This window comes from Amblyomma maculatum, chromosome 1 (assembly GCF_055883805.1).
Source record: "Amblyomma maculatum isolate TAMU_Amacu chromosome 1, ASM5588380v1, whole genome shotgun sequence".
Classification (NCBI taxonomy): domain Eukaryota; kingdom Metazoa; phylum Arthropoda; class Arachnida; order Ixodida; family Ixodidae; genus Amblyomma; species Amblyomma maculatum.
This window is the reverse complement of record NC_139344.1, coordinates 119,039,051-119,059,497: the sequence shown is the minus strand read 5'-3', so window position 1 is coordinate 119,059,497 and position 20,447 is coordinate 119,039,051. Positions and strand designations below refer to the sequence as shown.

Sequence of the window (20,447 nt, the reverse complement as noted above, 5' to 3'; positions counted from 1 at the left end):
ATGGCTTCAGTCGTACAACATGTACAATTTCTGGGCGTGCGCGTCGCCGTTGTGATGCTGACATTCCGTCGGGAATGACTTCATAGTCCAGTGGGCCGACGCGGCGAATGATTTTGTACGGCCCAAAGTATCGACGCAACAACTTTTCACTTAATCCGCGACGGCGAACAGGTGTCCAAACCCACACTTGGTCTCCTGGATTGTACTCTGCGTGGCGTCGTCGTAAGTTGTATCGTCGGCTGTCGGTGCGCTGTTGGTCTTTAATACGCAGCCGTGCGAGTCGTCGGGCCGAAGGGGTCGATAATTGCACTAAAGAAACTCTTTATTTGGGCTGACTTGCGCCCGCAAAAGAACTAAGCAACTCGGCGGCGGCGATAGAAACAAACGTGCTCGTTGATCGTCGAACAAAGAATGCCCGTCACACTCGGCAACGCTCAATTTAAAGGCTGCACAGAACAATCTAGATAACGTCGCAAGCAGCTACCAGCACGGGCTGGAACATTGTGGAAAGACAAGCGAGTGGCCGGAACCTTCGAGACAGATCTCGGTGCGTCTTGCGCTACAACAAAACTGATAAAGGTGTGACTCGCGACATCGAGCAGAAACAAACAAAGATTACGGAACTGATACGCGGTCCAGAATGAGAGTGATAAGCATGTATGCCGACGGCTGTTAAAAAACAACAAATACTGTTTTGAAGGTTTCGCGGCAATATAGCACGCCATACTTTCTACTTCAATTTCCCACAGAAGATTTTTTGTCGATACTACTTTATCTATAACTGCACGCCCTTTTTCTGTCTATGCTGCCTGAATCCTATACAACGCCTGTGCCAGACTTCCGTCTTTGCTACGCCGTGGTTGCTCAGTGGTTGCGGCGCTCGCCTGCAGAGGCCGAGAATGCTTGCTATATCCGTGTGGTGGCCGCGATTCGACGGAGACAAACCACAAGGCGCCCGTGTGGTGTGCTATGTCAGTGCACATTAAAAAAACTCCAGGTGGTCTAAATTATCCACAGCCCTCCACTGGAGGGTCCCTCATAGACTGAGAATTGCTTTGGAGCATTAGCCCCTATTCAGCATTCTGTCTAGAGCATAAGGAAAATTAGCACAGAAGGTGGAGGACAGGTCCTGCTACCTTCTGCGTGCGCATTTCTTGTGCGCTAGCCCCAGTGTCCGAATCTAGCAACCAACTAGCCAAATTAAGAGTCCCATCAAGCAATCAAGCCATTCTCCCACCTTCATTTGGCCATGAGATGCACTAACACTGCGTCGAGTCAAGAAGACGGTTGACAAAGTTATTGTCAGCTAGCACCAATAATCCAGTGTATAGATTAAGTAAACAGCGCGATGTCAACAAACCTAAACGTAGCAGTTATCGTAGTAGAAACTCGTGATTGTGGACCTTGCGTTAGGCATGTACACGACGCAACGAGTTATTTTGAAAATAAAACTAAACGCTATAGTACGCAAAACCTAAAATGTCAAACGTCATGTAAACCTGCCCAGTGTACAGGAAAGTACAGTACAAGGTTCAAGTTCACTAACGTTACTTAACGGATCACTGCGAGCTGACAGGGTATGTGCATGCGAGATCATATATTCACGCGTTCGCATGTTAACACGCCCTTAATGCTGAAAAAAAAAATCAGAGCGGTTCATGCTCCATTATTTTCTGGCTAAGACTGTGGACATGCGAGATGATGAACCAGGCCGAAAAGCATTGGTGCGCTGAAGGAGGATGATATTACTTACTTGATTTGTCTTTGTTGTCGTGCGCGGACGAACTATTGGCGCTAACACTTGACAAGCGACCTCTGCTTGAAAAGTGGCCGGCTGCAGCAGCGCGACACGTATAGTCTTTGCCAAAAGTAACCAAGGCTCCATCGTTTGCTTCTAGTGGAGCTTTTTACGGGACCCCTGGAGACCAAGAGGGTTTGAACTGTGGAAATAAGCGTTTAGAATTGGGTGGTGGCATAAGTGCTCCGCTGTACGATTACCTTTGGCAATGAATACTTTGAAAGCCCAGGTCTTGGTGGGCGCTGGCGCTCGTCAGTGCATCTGGAACTGTGTCGCGGTACAGTGGGTCAGAGAAATAACTCTCTATTGGAAATCAAGAAGAAGAAATGGGCATGAGCAGGAGATGCAGCGCGAAGAGAGGATAACCGATGGTCGCTTAGGGTAACAAACTGGATTCCAAGGGAAGGAAAGCGTAGCAGGGTGCGGCAGAAAATTAGATGGGCGGGTGAGGTCAAGAAGTTCGCAGGGGTCAAGTGAATGCAGCTAGCACAGGACCGGGTTAATTGGTGGAACATGGGAGAGGCCTTTACCCTGCAGTGGGTATAGTCAGGCTAAGGATGATGATGTTGATGATGATGACGACATTCTTCGCTAACAGAAAGGAAAAAAAAAATCAATGTGTTCAAGAAACACTAATGATGTACTGTGCATTGAGTACTGGGGTTCTCCGGTTGCCCAGCTGGTACGATGGCAGCTAGGCATTCTAGGTGTAATGAGCGGAGAGGCAACGAGAGCTACGGACACCGAATGATTCAGATTAGCACAAGAGGAGAAGCTGCAGGGGTGGGAGAGCCAGACCGTGGGTGGAAAAGGCGGCCCTAGTTTGGACGCACGAGGCGATGTCAACGCGGTGAGTTGTTATTGCAAAACATTTTTTTTATTTCATTTATTTACAGCGATGCCAAGCGTGTTCGGGCACTTGGCGCTACAGTGTGCATAGCGCTGCGGAACACGCCATACTCACTGGTAGAAGCGCCAATGGCGAAGAACAAAGAAAGGCATAAAAAAAGAAAACATAATATAGGACCAACGGCACAAAGGCGTGGACACAAACACGATCGACGACACAGATAACAAGCTGGATGGGGATACGCCTCATATGAAAGCTTACGAGGGCTGCATGTGTGTATGTCAGTCGCGGTTTTTAAGCCCTTCCCGTAACAGAGGCGAAAGCATGACCATTTTGCAAACAGGCCGCGACTCTGTACACTTGGAGTGGAGAGCCGCCAGAAGAACCACCCCCCCACACAAAAAAAAAAAAAAAGCAGGGGAGGGGGATGGGGGGGGGGGGGGGGGGGAGGCACCTCCCGGGCCTCCGTACGCAGCGTTCTGTCTCTCTTTCGCTTTATCTCTTTCGCACCCTCCAGAATGAGAGACTGTGTACCATTCGATCAGTATTTGTGTAAACACATCTTCATCGACGCCCTACAAATAAAGACAAAAACGATCAACAAGAAGTGTACATGAAAGAAAGGAGTATAGCGCAAGCTCCTGCACAAATAAGCTCAAGGTAAAAAAAAATAATAATAAAAGCAACAGGCATGCTGTGCGGGATATCTTCGTGCCCGACGTGCACGTGGTCACTTAACGCATCTCTATTTTTTATTATTATATTCATAGTACGGCCGGGTTGCAACATCGCGTTTATAACAACATTGCCATCAACAAGCAGCTCGCAGAGCGGGTCTAAGCGCCACAAGAAAACCCGTGTCAGTGTGACAAGTTTGCCGCGCGTAAGCATAGTTAAATATACAGTGAACAGAGTAAGGATCAGCGAAGCGTTTGAAGAATACCGCAGAGGAAAATATGTATACATATATATATGTATGTAAAAGAAAACTTTAGCTCACGCTGATCGATCACTATACATATGTCAAATCTTACCAGCGCAGAACGACAAAAAAAAAAAAAAAAAAAACGTAAGAAAAGGAGAAATGGGCAGAGACATTTACCGTGTTCCCGGCTTGTTTTCGAGGTATCGTCAGAGTATGCAGTCGTCCCGTGAAGTGCTGAGACGACAGTAGTTCACAAATTATTCTAACTGGAAAGCTGAAGAGTTCTATGCTGTGCTTGAGGTTTCCTTGCAGCACTTTTTTTTCCTTTTCTGTCTCTCTCTGAAACCTGCGGATGTCCCCAAATTCCTTAACACTGCTGGGCGTAGACCCTCGTATACCTAAACAAAAATACCGAAGACCTACGCTTATGCGTGCGACTGTCTTCAACGGAAAGTAAAAGGCAAGAAGCTTTGGCACGGACCGATCGTGTGATGTGGTTCAGGTCTTGCGGGAGCGAAGAATAAAGCGAGAAAGAAGAACGAGAAAAACAGGCAAACGACGTTTTCGCGAACGTTCGCCAATTTTGGCACAACGAGATGAAAGAACGAGCGTTAAAAAAAAAAAAAAAAAGACAGATGAGAGAAAACGTTAGAAAGTGGGGGAAATATATGCGAGGAAAGGTAGAATGATGGGGAGGACAAGAACAATGAAATATTTCGCACAGCGTCGCGCTTTGTGGCTGGGCGCTTATTCGAGCTGGGCGACCAACAACAACAACAAATTGCGGCCTGCTGCGTCTGGGGTCCCGATTGTCGACGGGGCCGCCCATCGCTGTCTCGCCGATCATCCGTTTTTTTCTTTCTCCTTCCGCGAGTAGAACGAGAGGCGGCGTGCTCGCGGGCGCGCGTTTGGTTCTTTAGGGATTACGAGCTCGTCGCCCTAGAAGCGCCGCCATCTCGCCTGTGTTCGGAACGTAATATCAATGAACCGGCTAACGCGAAGGCGTGCCGCTCGCGGTTTGCGCCGAGGTGTAGCGATAGCATCGCTTATAGCGTGGACTAATGAAGTGGCAGAAAGAAAGGAGGGGCCCTGACTCTAAAAAAAACCACCCCAGAGTGCAAATTAAATACGACCGATGAGGGGAGGAGTACCAGTTAGTAGTAGCCCAGGGGCCGCGCTTCCTGCTAACACAGACGCCGTACTTCTTCGTTCAAATATTATTCGTATTTATTTCGCAACTCCTCCTTTGACTCGATCTTCAGCAGGTTAAACTTGAAGCGCGAGAACACCTCCTCTCGCTAAGTCGGCCAAAAGGGAAAGATCGCGCCGGTTATTTCCTCGTCTGCCTCAACTTTATTTTTGTGAGTCCTTCCGCGAGAGCAAAAAGGAGAGGGGACCTCGACTTGAGCGCGCACTCCCAGCTGAGCTCCTTCTCAACCCTGGTTTTATATTTTCCGCGCTCGACTCATTAGCTCTTGCTCGGCATTTGGGCTGCATATTGGAAGGGCAGGTTGCAATCGTCCTCGCTTCTGCGCTCAGATACAAACACACACAAACACGCGCGAATGTAGCGACAATGCGCCTGTTTCCTCGTGCGATGCAAGAGAACCATGCGCGAGTCATTATCTGCGCGAGCAAAAAAGGCAGTGACCAAGTTCAGAGGGTCTCCCCAGACTGCTTTTTTTTTTTTTTTTTTAAGTTAGGGCCGGGCTTCCGCAACGAAAGCTTTGTATTCTAACGCAGATTATGGTCGTGGTCAAGCGCAGCGTCTCAATAAAGCTGTAGCGGTGCGACGCGTCGATTACGCGGCGAATAAAGGACGAAAAGCGTTCGTGGAAAATAGCGAGCGGTCGACGCGAGCCCAGAATAAACGGCGCACACCTCAAGAGGCACTGGCAGCGATCGATTCGGATAATTGCTACTTATCGGGGGGGGGGGGGGGGGGGGGGCGAAAGTGCTTGGAACAATGTTTGAGGCTACGGGAGGCGGTGCACAGCAAGCAACAAAAACAAGGCAAACTGTCAGGAAGCATTTCTGGCGCCGCCTTAATACTCACTCAAAAACGGCCAGGTTACTTTCGCTGCTAGTGACCTTATATATTGATTTGGTTTATGGGGTTTAACATCCCAAAGCGACTCAGATTATGAGAGGTGCCGTAGTGGAGGGCTGCGGAGGTTTCGTCGACCGCCTGGGGTTCTTTAACGTGCACTGACATCGCACAGCACACGAGCGCCTATAGCTTTTTGCCGCCATCGAAAAGCGGCCGCTCTGATTGGGATTCGATACCGCTTCCTTGGGTTCAATATTCCAGCGCCCTAACCACTGCTCCACACCGCGATGGGGTCGATCTTATATATTGGGTCCTTTACGATCATTTGGCTAATTGTGTTTCATGGTCCTTTTTGTTTTTGTTCCAGCTCCGGCAATTGTTGTAACGTGATCATCGGTGAAATTATTAGAAACTGTCCCATGCAACGTTAACACCTTAGTGTAATTTGATCGACCCCCATGATTACAGAGAAAGCATGATTTTCTCTAGTTAATAAAATTCAAGTTCTTCTAACGAGCCTGTGACACTCTTCCGAATCAAACTTCTTTCCCCGTAATTCACTTTCACGTTTTTTTTTGAAGACGCAAAGTCAATCTGTACGTTGTAGCCTTCTTTGCTCGTTGTAACCCTTTATCGGTACCATAGCGGCGATTTTGCTTCGGCACTTTGGCGCAAATACAATTTTGGCATGCTTGCTATCCCATTTGCCTTCTAACAAATGTGCGACCCCCTCCCATTGTGCTTTTTTTCTTCTTTTTCTTGTAGCGCCCCTGTATAACCATTTGCACTATGTTTCGGCACACGTGATGTGTCAATGCGCTGCTGCCAGTTTTACCTCGCACGTTTTCTTTTTTTTCTTTTCGCAGCAGGACATAGTTTGCTGCTTGTAAGGTTGCGCCGCGAAAAGCTTAACAGCTGCTTAACTTAAAGCACCGCCATCCGGCAGATATTAGAGAGATTTACATACCGTGATCCGCCACCGTGACACTCTACCGCTCGTGGGCGGGGCGTACAAGCTGATTGGTTCCTATGCGCCAAGCCAATGTGCCGACATCAAGTATGTGGCGCCATCTATCGGCATGAAAGTGATCTGGGCATGCGCAATGGAACGCGCGGTGACGGTTCACGGTAGCGGATCGCGGATCACGGTATGCTAAATCTCTCTATTAGAGAGCTTTAGCTTTCCGCGATCCGCTACTGGGATCCGCCACCGTGCTTTCCACTGCGCATGCCCAGACCCCCCTTGACGCCGACAGATGACGCCACATACTGGATGTCGGCACACAGACCTGCCGCGTCGGGACCAATCAGCTTGACCGCCCCGCCCCCGCGCGGTAGAGAGCCACGGTGGCGGATCGCGGATCACGGTAAGCTAAATCTCTCTATTATTTCGGGGATCCCCTAACCGACTCGCGTGCGCATTTTAAGATGTTTACTCTGCCATCACGAGCTTTTCTATTTTTCCCAGGAGAAAAAAATCCCTCGTAGGCTACGAAACTATACCGGCCAGGCCCACTTGCACTTCGCCGGTTAGGAAAGAGCTCGCGCCAATCCTAGCGGCGTGCACACGCCCCAATAGCTTCAAACAGTAACACGCTCAACGGTTTTGTTTCAGACTTCGCGCGCCTCGTGACACAAGCACGGGTCGGGGTCCCGTGACTCTCGGCGTCATCAGCGATGCGTGACCCTGAACGAGAGCCAGGGACCGCCCGGGCAGTTTGCGCGAAACACCTACCGCTCTTTGCTGCCTTGTACAACGAGGCTACAAGACAAGCAAAGAAGCCTGCACTCCTCCTCTATCATGTGTCACTCCAGTGCTCGCGTTTATGTACTCACTTCGAGCGTGCACGCCGCCTTTAAATCGCAGGGAATTTTGTTCGCCGTATTATTGTTTCTCACGACTGTATTACGATGACAACGGCACTGTTTTCGCTTTTTGATACCACCCTAGAACCAGTAGCATGACTTCGCAGTTAATTTGCTTCTGCCACACGGAAAGCGATGTTTTTTGAGGTCGCGTTCATAGTTTTCGTTGCTATGCCAGCCTGTTTCGTAGAATGACAAAAGCCTCTCGAAGAAAAAGTACAAAACCTGGAGCCGTGACAGGTCAGCAGAAACGGTCCAGAAGTAAGCCCTCCTGGTGAAAAGCGGACGAGATGGGAACCTCAGTCAAGAAGTTCGGGTTTTCGTTTCGGATTCGGTCGAGCCTTCAAGCAAGCACCGTTGCTGCGCTGGAAGGTAAAATGGAGCGGCTTCTAGAGTGCCGAGCACGCGCAAGACAAACGAGAATGCGAAAGCATTAAGATTCACTTCCACGATTGCAGGTGCACGCGACTGCTGCCGACTCGTGTTTGAAGTTTAAGCTTAAGCTGGCAGTTACGACAGCTCGCGACGCACGCCGCCAATAAGCTCTACAGTGTGCACAACTAAGCAACGAGTCACAAGACGTTACTCATGTTCACAAGGCAGGACGGCCTCGTCAGTGAAGCGGGTGCGCCGCTCAGCGCATCGCTGGGAAGGCACGGCGTCGTGCATCGTCACTGTGAGAGTTCGATTAAGTGTGGCACGTGTTGAACATTGACAATCCCTCTCTTTTGCCCACATCACACTGTGGCCCAGATGTCACAAACCGGTGTCCGCAGCGAATGCACGGAAGTCGACATGTGGCATGTCGCCGCTCCGGAGTCCGTAGTGGCCTGAAGACGTGCGTTGGTGCGTGTACCGGCGAGTCAACGATTTTTATGAGGCAAACAGGCGGGTGCGATTGCAGTGTCGCCTACACGGGAACTGGTTGTGGTGAGGTGGATACAAAGCCACTGTCGTCGGCGCTACCCTTGTTAGCCGAGTCAGCGAAAAACGCGGCCTTGGCTTCGGCCAACTTGGCTCGCGTCGGTGTGTAGCCGCCTCCGTTGCCGTTCATCTTGGCTGGCTTGGACGTCTTGGTGGTTTTGCCAGCGCCAGTCGACGACTTATTGTTGCAGGCATCCTGGCTGGTGGGCTCAGCAGCCATAGGTTTGGGAAGCGCGTGCTGCAGCGAAGTTGTGATGTTTGTTACAGTTCTCGAGCTGCCGACCTCCGTCACAAGCTCCATGTTAACGTCCACTGTGCTCTTGAGGTTACCCATCTTGCCGGTGGATTCGAGTGTGGACTGTACCGACTTCTCCTCCACGATTTTTTTTATCGGACCGGCGATAGAAGGAGACGCGGCTCCGCTTTTCCTCTGAGCTTCGATTTTCTCCTCCAAAATTAGATTCGTAGCAATCTTCTTCGTGTTCTCCGCGCCATCGTCGTCAATCTTGCCGTTGGTCTGTTTAATGGACACGGTGGTCGTATTAGTCGAAGGTTGAAGGTTCTTGAGAGTCTGAGGCGATGGTTTGGTTTTGTCCAGATCTGCCACAGAGCTGAGGTTCTGGATGTTTTTCAGGGTGACCGTGTCTGTAGTCGTAAACGTCGTTGTAGTGGTCGTCCGTCGGGGTTCGATAATTTGCGGCTGAGGAGGCACCTTGCTGATGACCATGGGCCCGCACTGGAGGTTTTTGATTGCGGCTATCGGACGTGGCTCGACTTTCTCCTCCGCCTTGTGCAAGTTCTTGAGGTCGTCAGCACTAATATGCGCCCCGCCGCGCATCGGGAACGCTGCCGCGGATGGTTGTTGCTGCAGGTTCTTCATTGAGAAGGCTGTCGGCGCGTGTCTCTGGGCCTCCGCTCGGATCCTGGATGTAGCCACGTTGTCGATGTCTAGAGTCGTCCCAGCAATGCTACTCCGGCGCGCTTCAAAGGTAGCCAATGGCACAGGTCCCGCTCTTGGTAACCTGTTGTTGTTAGTGTAGTCTGGCTGCCCTTTGCCGCTTGGTGGCAACTCCTCGCCCGCGCCGGCTTTTTCGAGGGCGTTATTGGTGAAGTTCGGCGGCCTGTACCTCTGGTCGTCCTGTCGGAGGCCTCCGTTGTTCAGCCGTTCGACAGGAAGTGGAGGGAGGGCCCTCTGGTGGCGGTAAGCACGGCGAGACAGCGGTGGAGTCCGAATCTCGGCCGTAGACGGGAGACGTCGGCTAGGGGCAGTTGAGGATTGCGTCAGCGTCCCGCCGTGACGCGACCCGTTGTTCTGGTTGTGGTTGTTCCGACGCGCTGCGGGTGACGCGCTCCGGTGCCGGTACAGCAGCGTGCCAGACGAGTCAAGGTCTTCGGTGGCAGCAAGCGCAGCGGCTTTGCGCGGGCCTCGGTAGTAGCCTCGCGAACTGCGAGACCTCCGGTCCGAGCGGTCTAGACTTGCATCCGGTGTTTCCCCATTGCTCGAATGTCGCTCGCGAGCTCGATTCGTGCTCGAAGATCTCGGCTGCACAAAAGAGAAAGAGAGAGAGAAAAAAAGCGTCTCAGTTACACGAGTTCAAGTAAGCGGCCAATAGCATAGGAAGAACGCAGGGCAATCGCCGCTGCTTTGCACGTGACACATCAGGATGTGTATCTCACTTTTAAGGACCAAACTCATCTCTTTGATATGTTTCAGCTTATTTTAGCGGTGATTTAAAAGCATTGTGTCAATAAAACGTGGCAGGTTCCAGGAAGTCAAAGCTGGTGCCGGCAAATCTAGCGCGGAATTTTCAAAACTGTCTGCAAAAAATAACGGTTCGCTACCGGTTCGCGGTGGTGCCCTTTGGGGTTATGATAGCCCGGAATGCAATGAACCAAGGTGCCGGCCATTCAAGTACTGTTCTTATGTACACAATAACCTCATTGAGAATTCGTTCCCTGCCGTGTTTTCTGGTGCCAATTGTTGCGTCCTCAACATTGTCGCATCTTAACCAACAGCTATTCACTTCACTGCACCACAAAATGGCCACGGCGAAGAACGCAAAGGGTTGCTTAATTCCTCGACTTCTTTTTCACTTTCGACCTTTCTTTTTAATCCGAGGTTTTTCTGTGTCACTTTTTTTTTTTTTTTTTACAAGGGTTGACGATCTCCTCAGAGGTTTGTTGTAAGTCCGCAATGTGTCAAGACCAAAACAGACTGCACATTGCGAGACACGCGAGAAACGTTGTTTCCTGGCGACTGAATATCTAGGTCTTGCGCCGCGTAAGAATTGCGCTGGCTAGCCACAGAGCATTACGCAAACGGCCACCCAAAATAGCTATTCAAGCGTCGCGGTGGCGGATACGAGCAGTACAGCCATGAATATTGCCTAACAACAACACGAGAAGTTCTATAGGCTGTACGAGAGCCGGAGTGCAGATACAGAATTACTACTAAAGATTTATTTACACGACTAGGGCTGCATGCTTCGCTGCTTAATCTGCATGCCCTCGAAGGTCTCTGCTTGCAGCCGTCGCGGCCAGGGATCGTATTCGCGAGCTCTCTGCTGACGTGCGGGAGAAATAGCCTCGGCTGTCGCTTAGTTGAAAAACAGCAAATGCAGCCGCTCGTTTAACTAGCGTGGGCAACCCGGACGCCACTGGGACGGCGTCCAATCTCTTCCCCTTCGTATTTTCCTGTTCTTTCCACGGGCGCAGATTAATACCGCAGCGCACGGCGATTCGGGTTCAGCGTTGCGAAACGCTGCACGAGTATTGCAGACTTCCAGCTGCGCAGACACTGCAGGATTTTGTCACCCAGAAAAAGTACGCACGGTTTAAAAGCGAGAAAAGTTACGTTTTGCCGGCAACCCACAATACATGGTTGTTAATAAGCCTCGTTTCGCTTACAGCCCGTAAATTTTCTCTGCGGTCAGCGTTGACTCTCAAACGAACACCGCATTACTGCATACTGTGTAGAGGACCAGCTTCGGATTAATTTCTACTACCTCCTTTTTAACGCGTGCCGCAATCTTGATACCTGCGCATCTGCCTAAGGGTCGCCTGCTGTGGTGTGCCGATTGGCGGGGGGCGGATACAGGCATTCACAGCGCGAAAACATTTGTCATATAGGCGAAACATTCATCTCGACGCAACGTTGATTAAAAGCGCGAAACTTGAACGGGGTACCTTAGTGGTTCCTCCCTATCGAGAGAGTCAGCGCGAACGGCCGCAATGAGGCCGATGCTACACAGCTTGGCAGTATGCACCACTTTAATAGGTCCACATATAGCGAACCCACCGCCAGAAAAGGCGCGCCTCTGTTTTATGTGGTGGGCTAGCATTAAGGGACTCGATCTGTACGGGACGAAAACCATTTGGCCATGCTAACAGAGTCGAGTCCGCTTCCATGCAATACCGACAAATGCAAATGAAGCGAAAAGCGAGCGGGACCCATTTGGGAGGCCCCACAGAGGTTTCCTTGGCCTAGCCCTCTGGTTCATACGGCCGATGTCCCCTATATTCGCAGCACGCTTGGTGGCGCCTAGCAATGCGGCGAAGTTGTGTTCAGTACCGCCGGCGCAGCTGAACTCCAAGGACGGCAGGCTGCCTTTGGCAACGAGCGCTGCTCCGTCTGTGACATGCGGATATAGACCTCTGCTGAATGATCATGTCTCCCAATCAACCGAACCGCAGTTTCGCCTGTCTCTCTTCATACAAAACCGGGAGCCCAAATTTTGGATTTACCGTTCCTCGAACAGTATATATAATTAGGTGCGCTCACGTTGATTACAGCTAGTGTCTAGGACAACGCCTCAATTCCCATACAGGCATAGTCACTCCAGTCCGTGTGCCCCGAGGTACTACATTTCACTTGGGAAAGTCTTGCTCATTGCCAGGCGGTGGTTTGACCGTGCTCTAGCGAATATACAGCATTCATATCTGAGGGCTTCAAAGAAAGCGTCGACTCAATACAAGTCCCCGTCTTTCATCGTCAGCTTTGCGAACCCAGCATAGTGCACGCTACTTTACAGGATTTAATGCGGGATTTGCGGCCAAAATATTGAAGCTTTTCGATTGGCCGGGTACGAATGATGTCGATGTCGATTACGACAGCTTCGCCGTTGTAATCTGATTCGCGAAATGCGACAATTCGCACTTTCAAATATAACCCCGCGACATGCTCTCGCGCGCGTAATGAGTAAAACAACTAAATATATAAATAAATCGAGGAGGTGCCGAAGTGATAGCTGTTTTGTAAAGAAAATTGACGACGTAATAGAGGGTGTCGCACTACAGCGCTTTGTTCGCTTCGAGCTGCTGTTAGGCAATCTGCTTTTATAGTTGAAGCCTGCTCGCCAACATTTCACTGACGTCACACGATGTATCGCCGCATATCGGATTACTATAGGATCAATCTCATTCTCTTTGCGGATAACATACTTTCACGATTATAGCTGCTTCTATGAAACACTCCCTCGAACGCTATTTCTGTAGTTCAGAGATTTTCACTTTACATAACAACTCTGTGGTCTTATCGGAGTGATACGGAATGATATTGAGTCCACTGTTCTTAACGTGCGCCGAAGCCTGATAGTACATGGTCGCTTTCGCATTCTGCGAAATCGCATTCCGGTATCGAACCCGCGAGCCAAAATAAAAGTGCGTTTCATAACGTTGCTCATTTAATTAGGAGGAACGCGTAAATAATTTGCTTACGTCACTACCGTCACGCGATATACGTGCTGCCTTCTGCTTGAGAGCGGAAGTGCGAAGGGTCTGCGGTTAATGCACAGAAGCATTTTATATCGATGACTGAGGCCCCGAACAACGCCCACTACATTCATTCGTCATGCGCGGAAGCGCGTTTCTTTCGACGTCCGAGCGCAATCAGCTCTTGTCACTGCAGAAGGTGCCAATTTTTCGAATAGTAACGTGTCGTGAAAGCAGTGTCTTTTAACTGTCGGGTAATTAAATGTGGCTAACTTACCTACACTAGCTAATTTCCAGAATGCGTAACGTCAAAGAGATCGATCAAGTTTCCAATCCCGTGAAGCCGTATATGTGCAACGGTGGCGGCGCTGCAGGTAACTTGGCAGTGGAGGCTTTACTTACTGAACGGACGGCTTGTGTGGGCTGGACTGTTCTTTTTTTTTTTTTTCTTTTTCAATTTCTGGGATCAAAGTAGGTGCATGAACGAATAAGTTCTTTTTATTCTAGCTTAAGCCTTTCTTCCTTCGTGATTTACTTTCTGCTAATGCCAGCGGCTGGCACGAGTGACAAGCACCTGCTGGAAAAGCAAAGAGAGGGGGCGCTGCTGCGCAGTTCAGAGATGGGGGCAGACCATAAATCGTTTTGCCAGCGCTCCACATAGGGGGACACGCAGAGAACGACTCGATATCGTAGGACCATTGGCAAGAACGGGCGGCGCTTTCTTCTGCTGCCGTGGCACTAAAATGCCGACGCAAGTGGACCAAGGCTTCGGCATGTGCAGTATACTATACGCGGAGGCGGCGGAGGAGCCTCCACGAGAACGCCACCACGCCCACGGACTCGGCTCGCGCAGCTACGCGCGGACGGAACGAACGGAGGAAAAATAACGCACTGAAGACGTGCTGTTGCTGCTGCTTCATTTGTGGGTACGCACACGGGGCGATGAGCTGCCTGCTGTCATGTGCAAAGATTGCGGATGCCCATTGATTAAAAATGAAAAGAAGAAATAGAAAAAACAAGGGGGGGGGGGGGGGGGGGGGGGCTGGTCATGCATACACTTTAGTTAAACTAGGAGCACTCCTTCCTTTCTCTTCGCCACGACGACCAGCTTTGGCTCTACCCCAAAACGGTGAGATGAAACGCGATTTGTGTAAGACTTACAACGCGATTTATAGGAGCTTGCTGGCCGGTATACACATGCTGAGGAAGACTACGCGCAAAATGACCGCAACACACTCTCCGGCCAAAGAAAGCGACCTGTGTTCTTTGTCGCCTCCGTCGGGTTTTCCACCGCAAGCGATCCCTTAAACAAAACGTTACGCATCACCCCTTGTAGTTTGCATCGGTAAATGTTTTTTTTTGTTGTTTTTTTTTGTTTTTTTTGTTTTTTTCAAAATTGAGTTGAAATTGGACTTCCTCTTTCTGACTTTATCCTACCCAGAATTTCTCTTGCGACGCAAAGTGTGTTCTGAAATTACTACAAAATATTACTACGAAGTGCGATGTAGTCGCAGACGATTTAATCGTCGTTTCAATTCATTGGCTGCTGAAAATCTAGTTTGCATGTGGCACAGTAGTATCCAACTTGAGACGAAATGTCGCCCTATGCGGATTTCATTCTCGATTTATTGCCTGTTTATTTCGAAGAAGGGTTCGTCTTTCCACACTGTCTATTCAAACTGCAATGTTCAAAGAGCACTGGACTGTTTATTGCATAAGTGCGACATCGAAGTGTTCACACAACCATTTACTCAAACTACAATGGCACGCGTACATGTCGCCCAAAAATGCTGGATGTCGAGCTTGTGAAAAAATATTTTGAAGTTTTTATACTTGCAAATCCCGGAGCAAGATCAGGCACTCCCTTTACAGAACGAAGCGATCCATCTGCCGTTCTGACGTCACTATATACACGACACAACCTAAGCCTAGCTTATATGTTGATATATCTAAATTGTTCGCAGCGTCTAAGAGAGCGGCGTCAGCATGCAGCTCTACGATTAACAGAAACACTGACGCTTTCTTATAGGTCGCCTGCGCCCACTCCGACCCCGTATCTCGCTTATATGACATGCTCGTCAGCGGGTTTGTACTGAACAAAGCGGTGGCGAGTCCAACTCCATCCGCTTCTTCATGAAGTCTCGGTTTACCCCTTCTGCAGCGGAAAACGTACCATCGCGCAACGGTCGTCTCCCTCAACCGTTTTCAATTTCGTGCCCTAAAAGCACCGCCTGTACAGGCGTTCCAGTCAAAACCTGCTTAAACCCATGACTACACAATGCGACGGCGATTCACAACAGGGACAGCAGCACCTCGTCAAACGAGCGCCTGCGCGTTTTTGTGCTTTGCTTCGCTATTTGTTGGCTAGATTAGGACAAATTAAAGGGGTGGGCGAGAGAACAGAAAATAGGGATATCCCGTCGTAGAATCGTGCAGCCGACGACGTGCAAATTCACACTTTACCAGCTCTGATTACAACCTAGCCGCACCGCACAAAGGGCGAAGACGGGGCGAGATGGAGCGCGCGGCACGCTTTAGGTAGAAAGTCCCCCCCCATCGTCCCCCGTTTCGGCGACGTCTCATAGCTCGGCGAAAGTGGCCCCGCTATCGCGCTTGCGTGGGTGTCAGCAAAATCGACTGCGACCGCTTCCCGAACAATTGAAGTCGTTGACGGGCATTCACTCGCCGTGTGATCAGCCGCCTGGTCAGCACATTGAGCGGAGGCCTGTAGCTGTATCCCGGACCTTTCTTCCGTGTATTATAAAACCGGATTTCGCGCGTCACGATACGAAAGCGTAGTTGTTAGCTTCATGCCCCACTGTCGGCCCGCGTATATATACATGCACGGTTGACACGCCGTTATAAAATCACTGTACCGTCAATTGCGACGTGAGAAAAAAAAAGAGAAACGCGCGCAAGATGCAGAGGGCACTTCACACGCTGCTGCACAGCGGGGCCACCCATGCATGGACTAATTTCCGTTAACGTACGAGCGTGCGGTCGTTGGATCGCGTGCCTGACACGCCGTTTACCGACGTTAGATGCTCACGCTGAAATGGAGCGGAAGGCGCGAAAATGTACTACACTGCACATCAGGTTCCCGTTACGAGTGTCCCAACTGTCCTTTGCTCTCGTTCCAGTTTTGTTGCGTTGTTGAGTGAGTGAACAGGGTATAAAGTTTACAGTGCCATGAAACGTGGAGCCCATCCGTCTTCATAAAGTAAGCTGAACACAAATCGCTGTATGTCCACAATTGTGAACTCGAAATGTCGCCCAATCGCGACGTTCCGCGTTATGCAAGATGATGAGATTAAAACTGGTCAGTACGAGGAGCATTACAAAACTGGCAACAGAAGCTCAGGACGTTAAATTTAAGCAAGGCGCTACATGAACAGATAGGTCGTGTTCATCTAGCAGTTTCATTAAATTTAATATTATGACGGCTATAGTGCCCGTGCGCCGAGCCGGTCAGTGACTTATGGACAGCCACAGACTCCTCCCCACCTGTGAAAGGACCGAAAGGACTTAAAAAGAGGAGGCGAACGGGAGAAAGGGGACAGGATCGCAAGCAGCGGACGAGACGGTCGGACAGCAGACGAGCAGGGCAGAAGACGGGCTGCGCCACGACTTGTGAGTGCGAAGTCTAGTCACCGTTCTAACTTCGGCCCCTGTCATGCTTGGCGCCAGGAATACGAAGCGCGCTCGCGAAGGCCGTTTTCAGTGTCCATATCAGCGTAATTCCATCTCCTCAACGGTAGGGTCCCGCAACTTCTTTCTCCTCACTGGTTGCCTCCTCCCAGCGGGTTAAACGGCAATTGTTACCGAAAGGTTTCTCTGAACGCAACCTAAAGGTAGCATGCACTCACGGAAGCCAGAAAATGATTACGGTGAAGGTAATTGAATAGAGTATACCGTTGCCATGCCGTCACTTTGTGGCTTTGTTCACGGCTGGTTTCAAAGCTAATAAGAATAAAAACATCACATAATGCAAACTAAAGGGGAACACATCCCAGGCGAGATCTTAGTAGCCTAATTTACCATTGCGATAAAAAAAAAAAAAACAGAAAAAAAGCTGCACTTACAAGATTCGAACAGATGTTTTATTCCCCCCAGTGCTCAGATAAGTAGCGTCAATCCATTGCGCACTTAAAGCAGCGAGTACGACATGCTTTAAATGCGCTCTTATTCATTTTTTACTCTATTTCCGCTATCTGTCGCCAGGTGACGCTGGTCAGAGAACCCTACTAGGGTGCCTCGATACCAGCGCCGCCGTACAGGGTGGTGACACCCTTTGGCATGCCTCGTGCCGCCGCTCTCGCCATCTTGGGGCAAGTCGCTTCGGGCCGTTGCTGTGGGGTGTCCGAAGCGGTTGCGCATTGCGCTGTGCGCTGGGTGCTGGGCGATTGAACTGTGTTCAGTCGCGAACACTAGCATGCCAGGCTGTTGTGTTCCATTGTGTGCTGGCTCAGCAAAAAAGAAAAAAAAAAGGAGCTAGATGTTTTCGTTCTTCATGGGATAAGAGACGGAGAAATGTATGGGACGCGAAAGTGAAGCGTGAAGACGGCGAAGTAAGCCACAATACCTGCGCTTCTTTTATGCATTCATATTTTTTTTTTTTTGAGCGAATAGGTGCATTTCAATCGTGTAAAAAGGTCTAGCGCAGACACAGACCACTAAAAAGATGACACACACAAGCGCTTGCGTATGTGCGCGTGTTGTCTTTCTTGCGGTCTGTATCTGTTTATACGAAATCGTTTTAAAAGATATTTTTGTACTCGCCCAACGCAGTTGCGCACTTCTGTTTGGAATGACATTATCTCACGCCGCTTCACCCATCTGCTTGTAATCACGAGCTTTGTGCGGTTTTTGGCTTCCCCATCTAGCATTGTGCGCAACAGATTTTGGTCTGCCTTCTTCAACGTTGAAGCAGGTCGAAGCATCGCATTGCCTGGCATCGCGAGTAGCGCGCTGTGTTTTTAAGTGTAAATTTTGAATTTTCAGCGTACGTGAGGGCTTATAAACTAAATATATGGACAATTGCGTCTGCTTATGTTGTAGTCACTCGGGGAAATTTAGTGTAACTTTCAGTGAGTGACACTCGACTTTAGTATCATACGCGTAGTGTCACACAATAATATCTGCTGTTGAGGATCTGCCTTTCTGTGTTCATAGCCGCACCAAGAACATGTGGAGAAGGTCGAGCCTGGTATTTGTCAAAGGAATGCACCATTGTGCCCTTTCGATCGCTCCCCTTTACACTCGATCTTGAAAGCTGGTGGCAACCGCCGACGCTTCAGATTCACACGGATTACATTTCCTCTGTTCTTCTCGGGAAATAATACATTGGAGAGCGACGGATGGCATGTCATCTCGCGACAGAGTAGAAAGTGAGACGCAGTTCGTAACAATTATTTTGGTCGAAAAAAAAAAAAACACCCCGTGAGTTGGCCGCGCTGGAATTTGGCAAGTGGGCTTATCGTTAGTACAATATTTCGCGAAACCGAGATAACAGGTCCTCTGAAGCCGTTCTTTTTTAATTATACACAGGGGCAGTTTTACGCGAAGTTTTTGAGATTCGCAATATAAAAAGTTGGGTTCTCACGAAAATTAGGTCGTTTTAAGCATATGATTGGCAGCTCGACAAGTCCCAAAGAAACTGCTCTCGTGAGCTGGAAGGTGTAGCGGCATCATCTTGTGAAAGCGGTCGTGAGGAAGCAAGGTTCTTGCGCAGTACGACAGTTCATCCCGAATGCAGCTTTTCCTTCCCTGTATTATAATTACGCATCGCGAGGCGATATTCACACCCTGTTGTCACCGCAAGTACTCGTCAGAGGTTAAGCCAAATTTAGGTGAAGCTAAATTTGACCGCCTGACACCCGAATTAGTGCAGTCGCTTGTTTGGCATCCATGGAAAAATTTTGCGATCGTACATGTAAATATAGCATTGCTTCCATAATGTGTTTATTATTTCATTCATTTGCGTGCACACTACAAAATACGCAAAATGACTGTTTCGTCGCCTATCTCATTTCAGCGCCAGTTCGAGGGCAAACAGTGTATGGACAGTGGCTCCTCAAGTCAACGGCTGTCCCGACATTGTTTGATTGCGTGTAAAAATTTTTGCGCGGGATACCCAAAGCTTATGAACAGACTGTTAGAGCGGTTTGGGACGATGCGCTTGCGCATTTACTTCAGTTGGCTAAGTCAGTCAGAAAAATCGAATGATGGCTACGGCAGCAAAACTGTAGCTGGCGCCAACTTTTATTAAAAGATGTCTCCTAGGCGTGCATCTAAAATCAGCTTCAAAGTCTTAATGAGGATTGTTTTGGAATAAAATGCCGTGTGCATCAGCATGCGACACGTGTCAAAGGTTGATTTACGCATCGTTTTTTGCTATGTCTTTTCTACGGTTTACGATGGGCCATTGCGATACAAATTATTTTCGATATACGGCTCCCTGAAACGTACACATGGTTGTTGATCTATAGCAATAGACGCAATTGTATGTTATGCACCTCATAAACTCATTCATGTCCGGCAGTGCAAAATGCATTGTTTTATAAAACAGCCAGTCGTCAAAATAACCGCATTTGAACATCCGTGACGGCGAAAGAGCAAATGCTTACCATCTGCAATTTGATAATTTCCTCTTAGAATTACGCATGCTAGCAAGCAGTAGTTGCTTTCACATTTTTTTTTTTTTAGCAAAAACGCGCCCAGGATTGCGAGTATGTGTGTAAAAACGGTACACAGTTGAGCCTGCTAGCGCAAGCGCGTGCTGAACAAGAAATCGGAAGGACGCTCCATAGCCCGCCGTATCTGAGCTTGCCCCAACATGGCGCCGTCGAAGGCGGTGTCTCCACCCTGTACGGCGGCGCGCTACATCGAGGCACCCTAAACCCTACCGTTGAGAGAACGGAATCACGCGTCCTGTCAGGGGTGGGAAACTCTCGCTGGTTTCGGTTTCAACTACTTCAGCGCACCTGGCGGCTGAAGAAAACTGATGTTTATAAAGGAATAACTACCTGGACACACATGCGGCGCGATTAGATGCGGCGGTGGTCGAGTTATCTAAGGCGCGACATTGGAAGTACTTCTTTTTCGCCGGTGATGGCTAGAATCGCGCACGACGACGAAATTCTTCTCTTTTTTTGTTTACAACGCTTCAATAGGCACCTTCATGTCAATAGGCTTTCCTCCGGCCTTCTCATTCGCTATGGATTAAATTGGCGCTATAGCGTCTTAAAGGGGTGACAATGGGCTGATATGGAAGTTTCCTGCCCTTGAAAATATCACGAGCGCCCCCATGAGGCACATTTAAGCG

At 49.4% G+C, this 20,447-nt stretch overlaps 1 protein-coding gene across 1 annotated transcript in view; it reads right to left on the bottom strand.

Moving 5' to 3' along the window:
- Positions 1-5,540: 5,540 nt before the first annotated feature.
- ko (Stork-head domain-containing protein knockout) overlaps positions 5,541-20,447 on the bottom strand; it is a 413,741-nt gene continuing 398,834 nt past the window's right edge. The window contains exon 5 of the mRNA XM_084588863.1: positions 5,541-9,956. Within this exon, the coding sequence (XP_084444989.1) occupies positions 8,400-9,956 (1,557 nt within the window). The 3' untranslated portion in view covers positions 5,541-8,399. The remainder of the gene's footprint in view (positions 9,957-20,447) is intronic.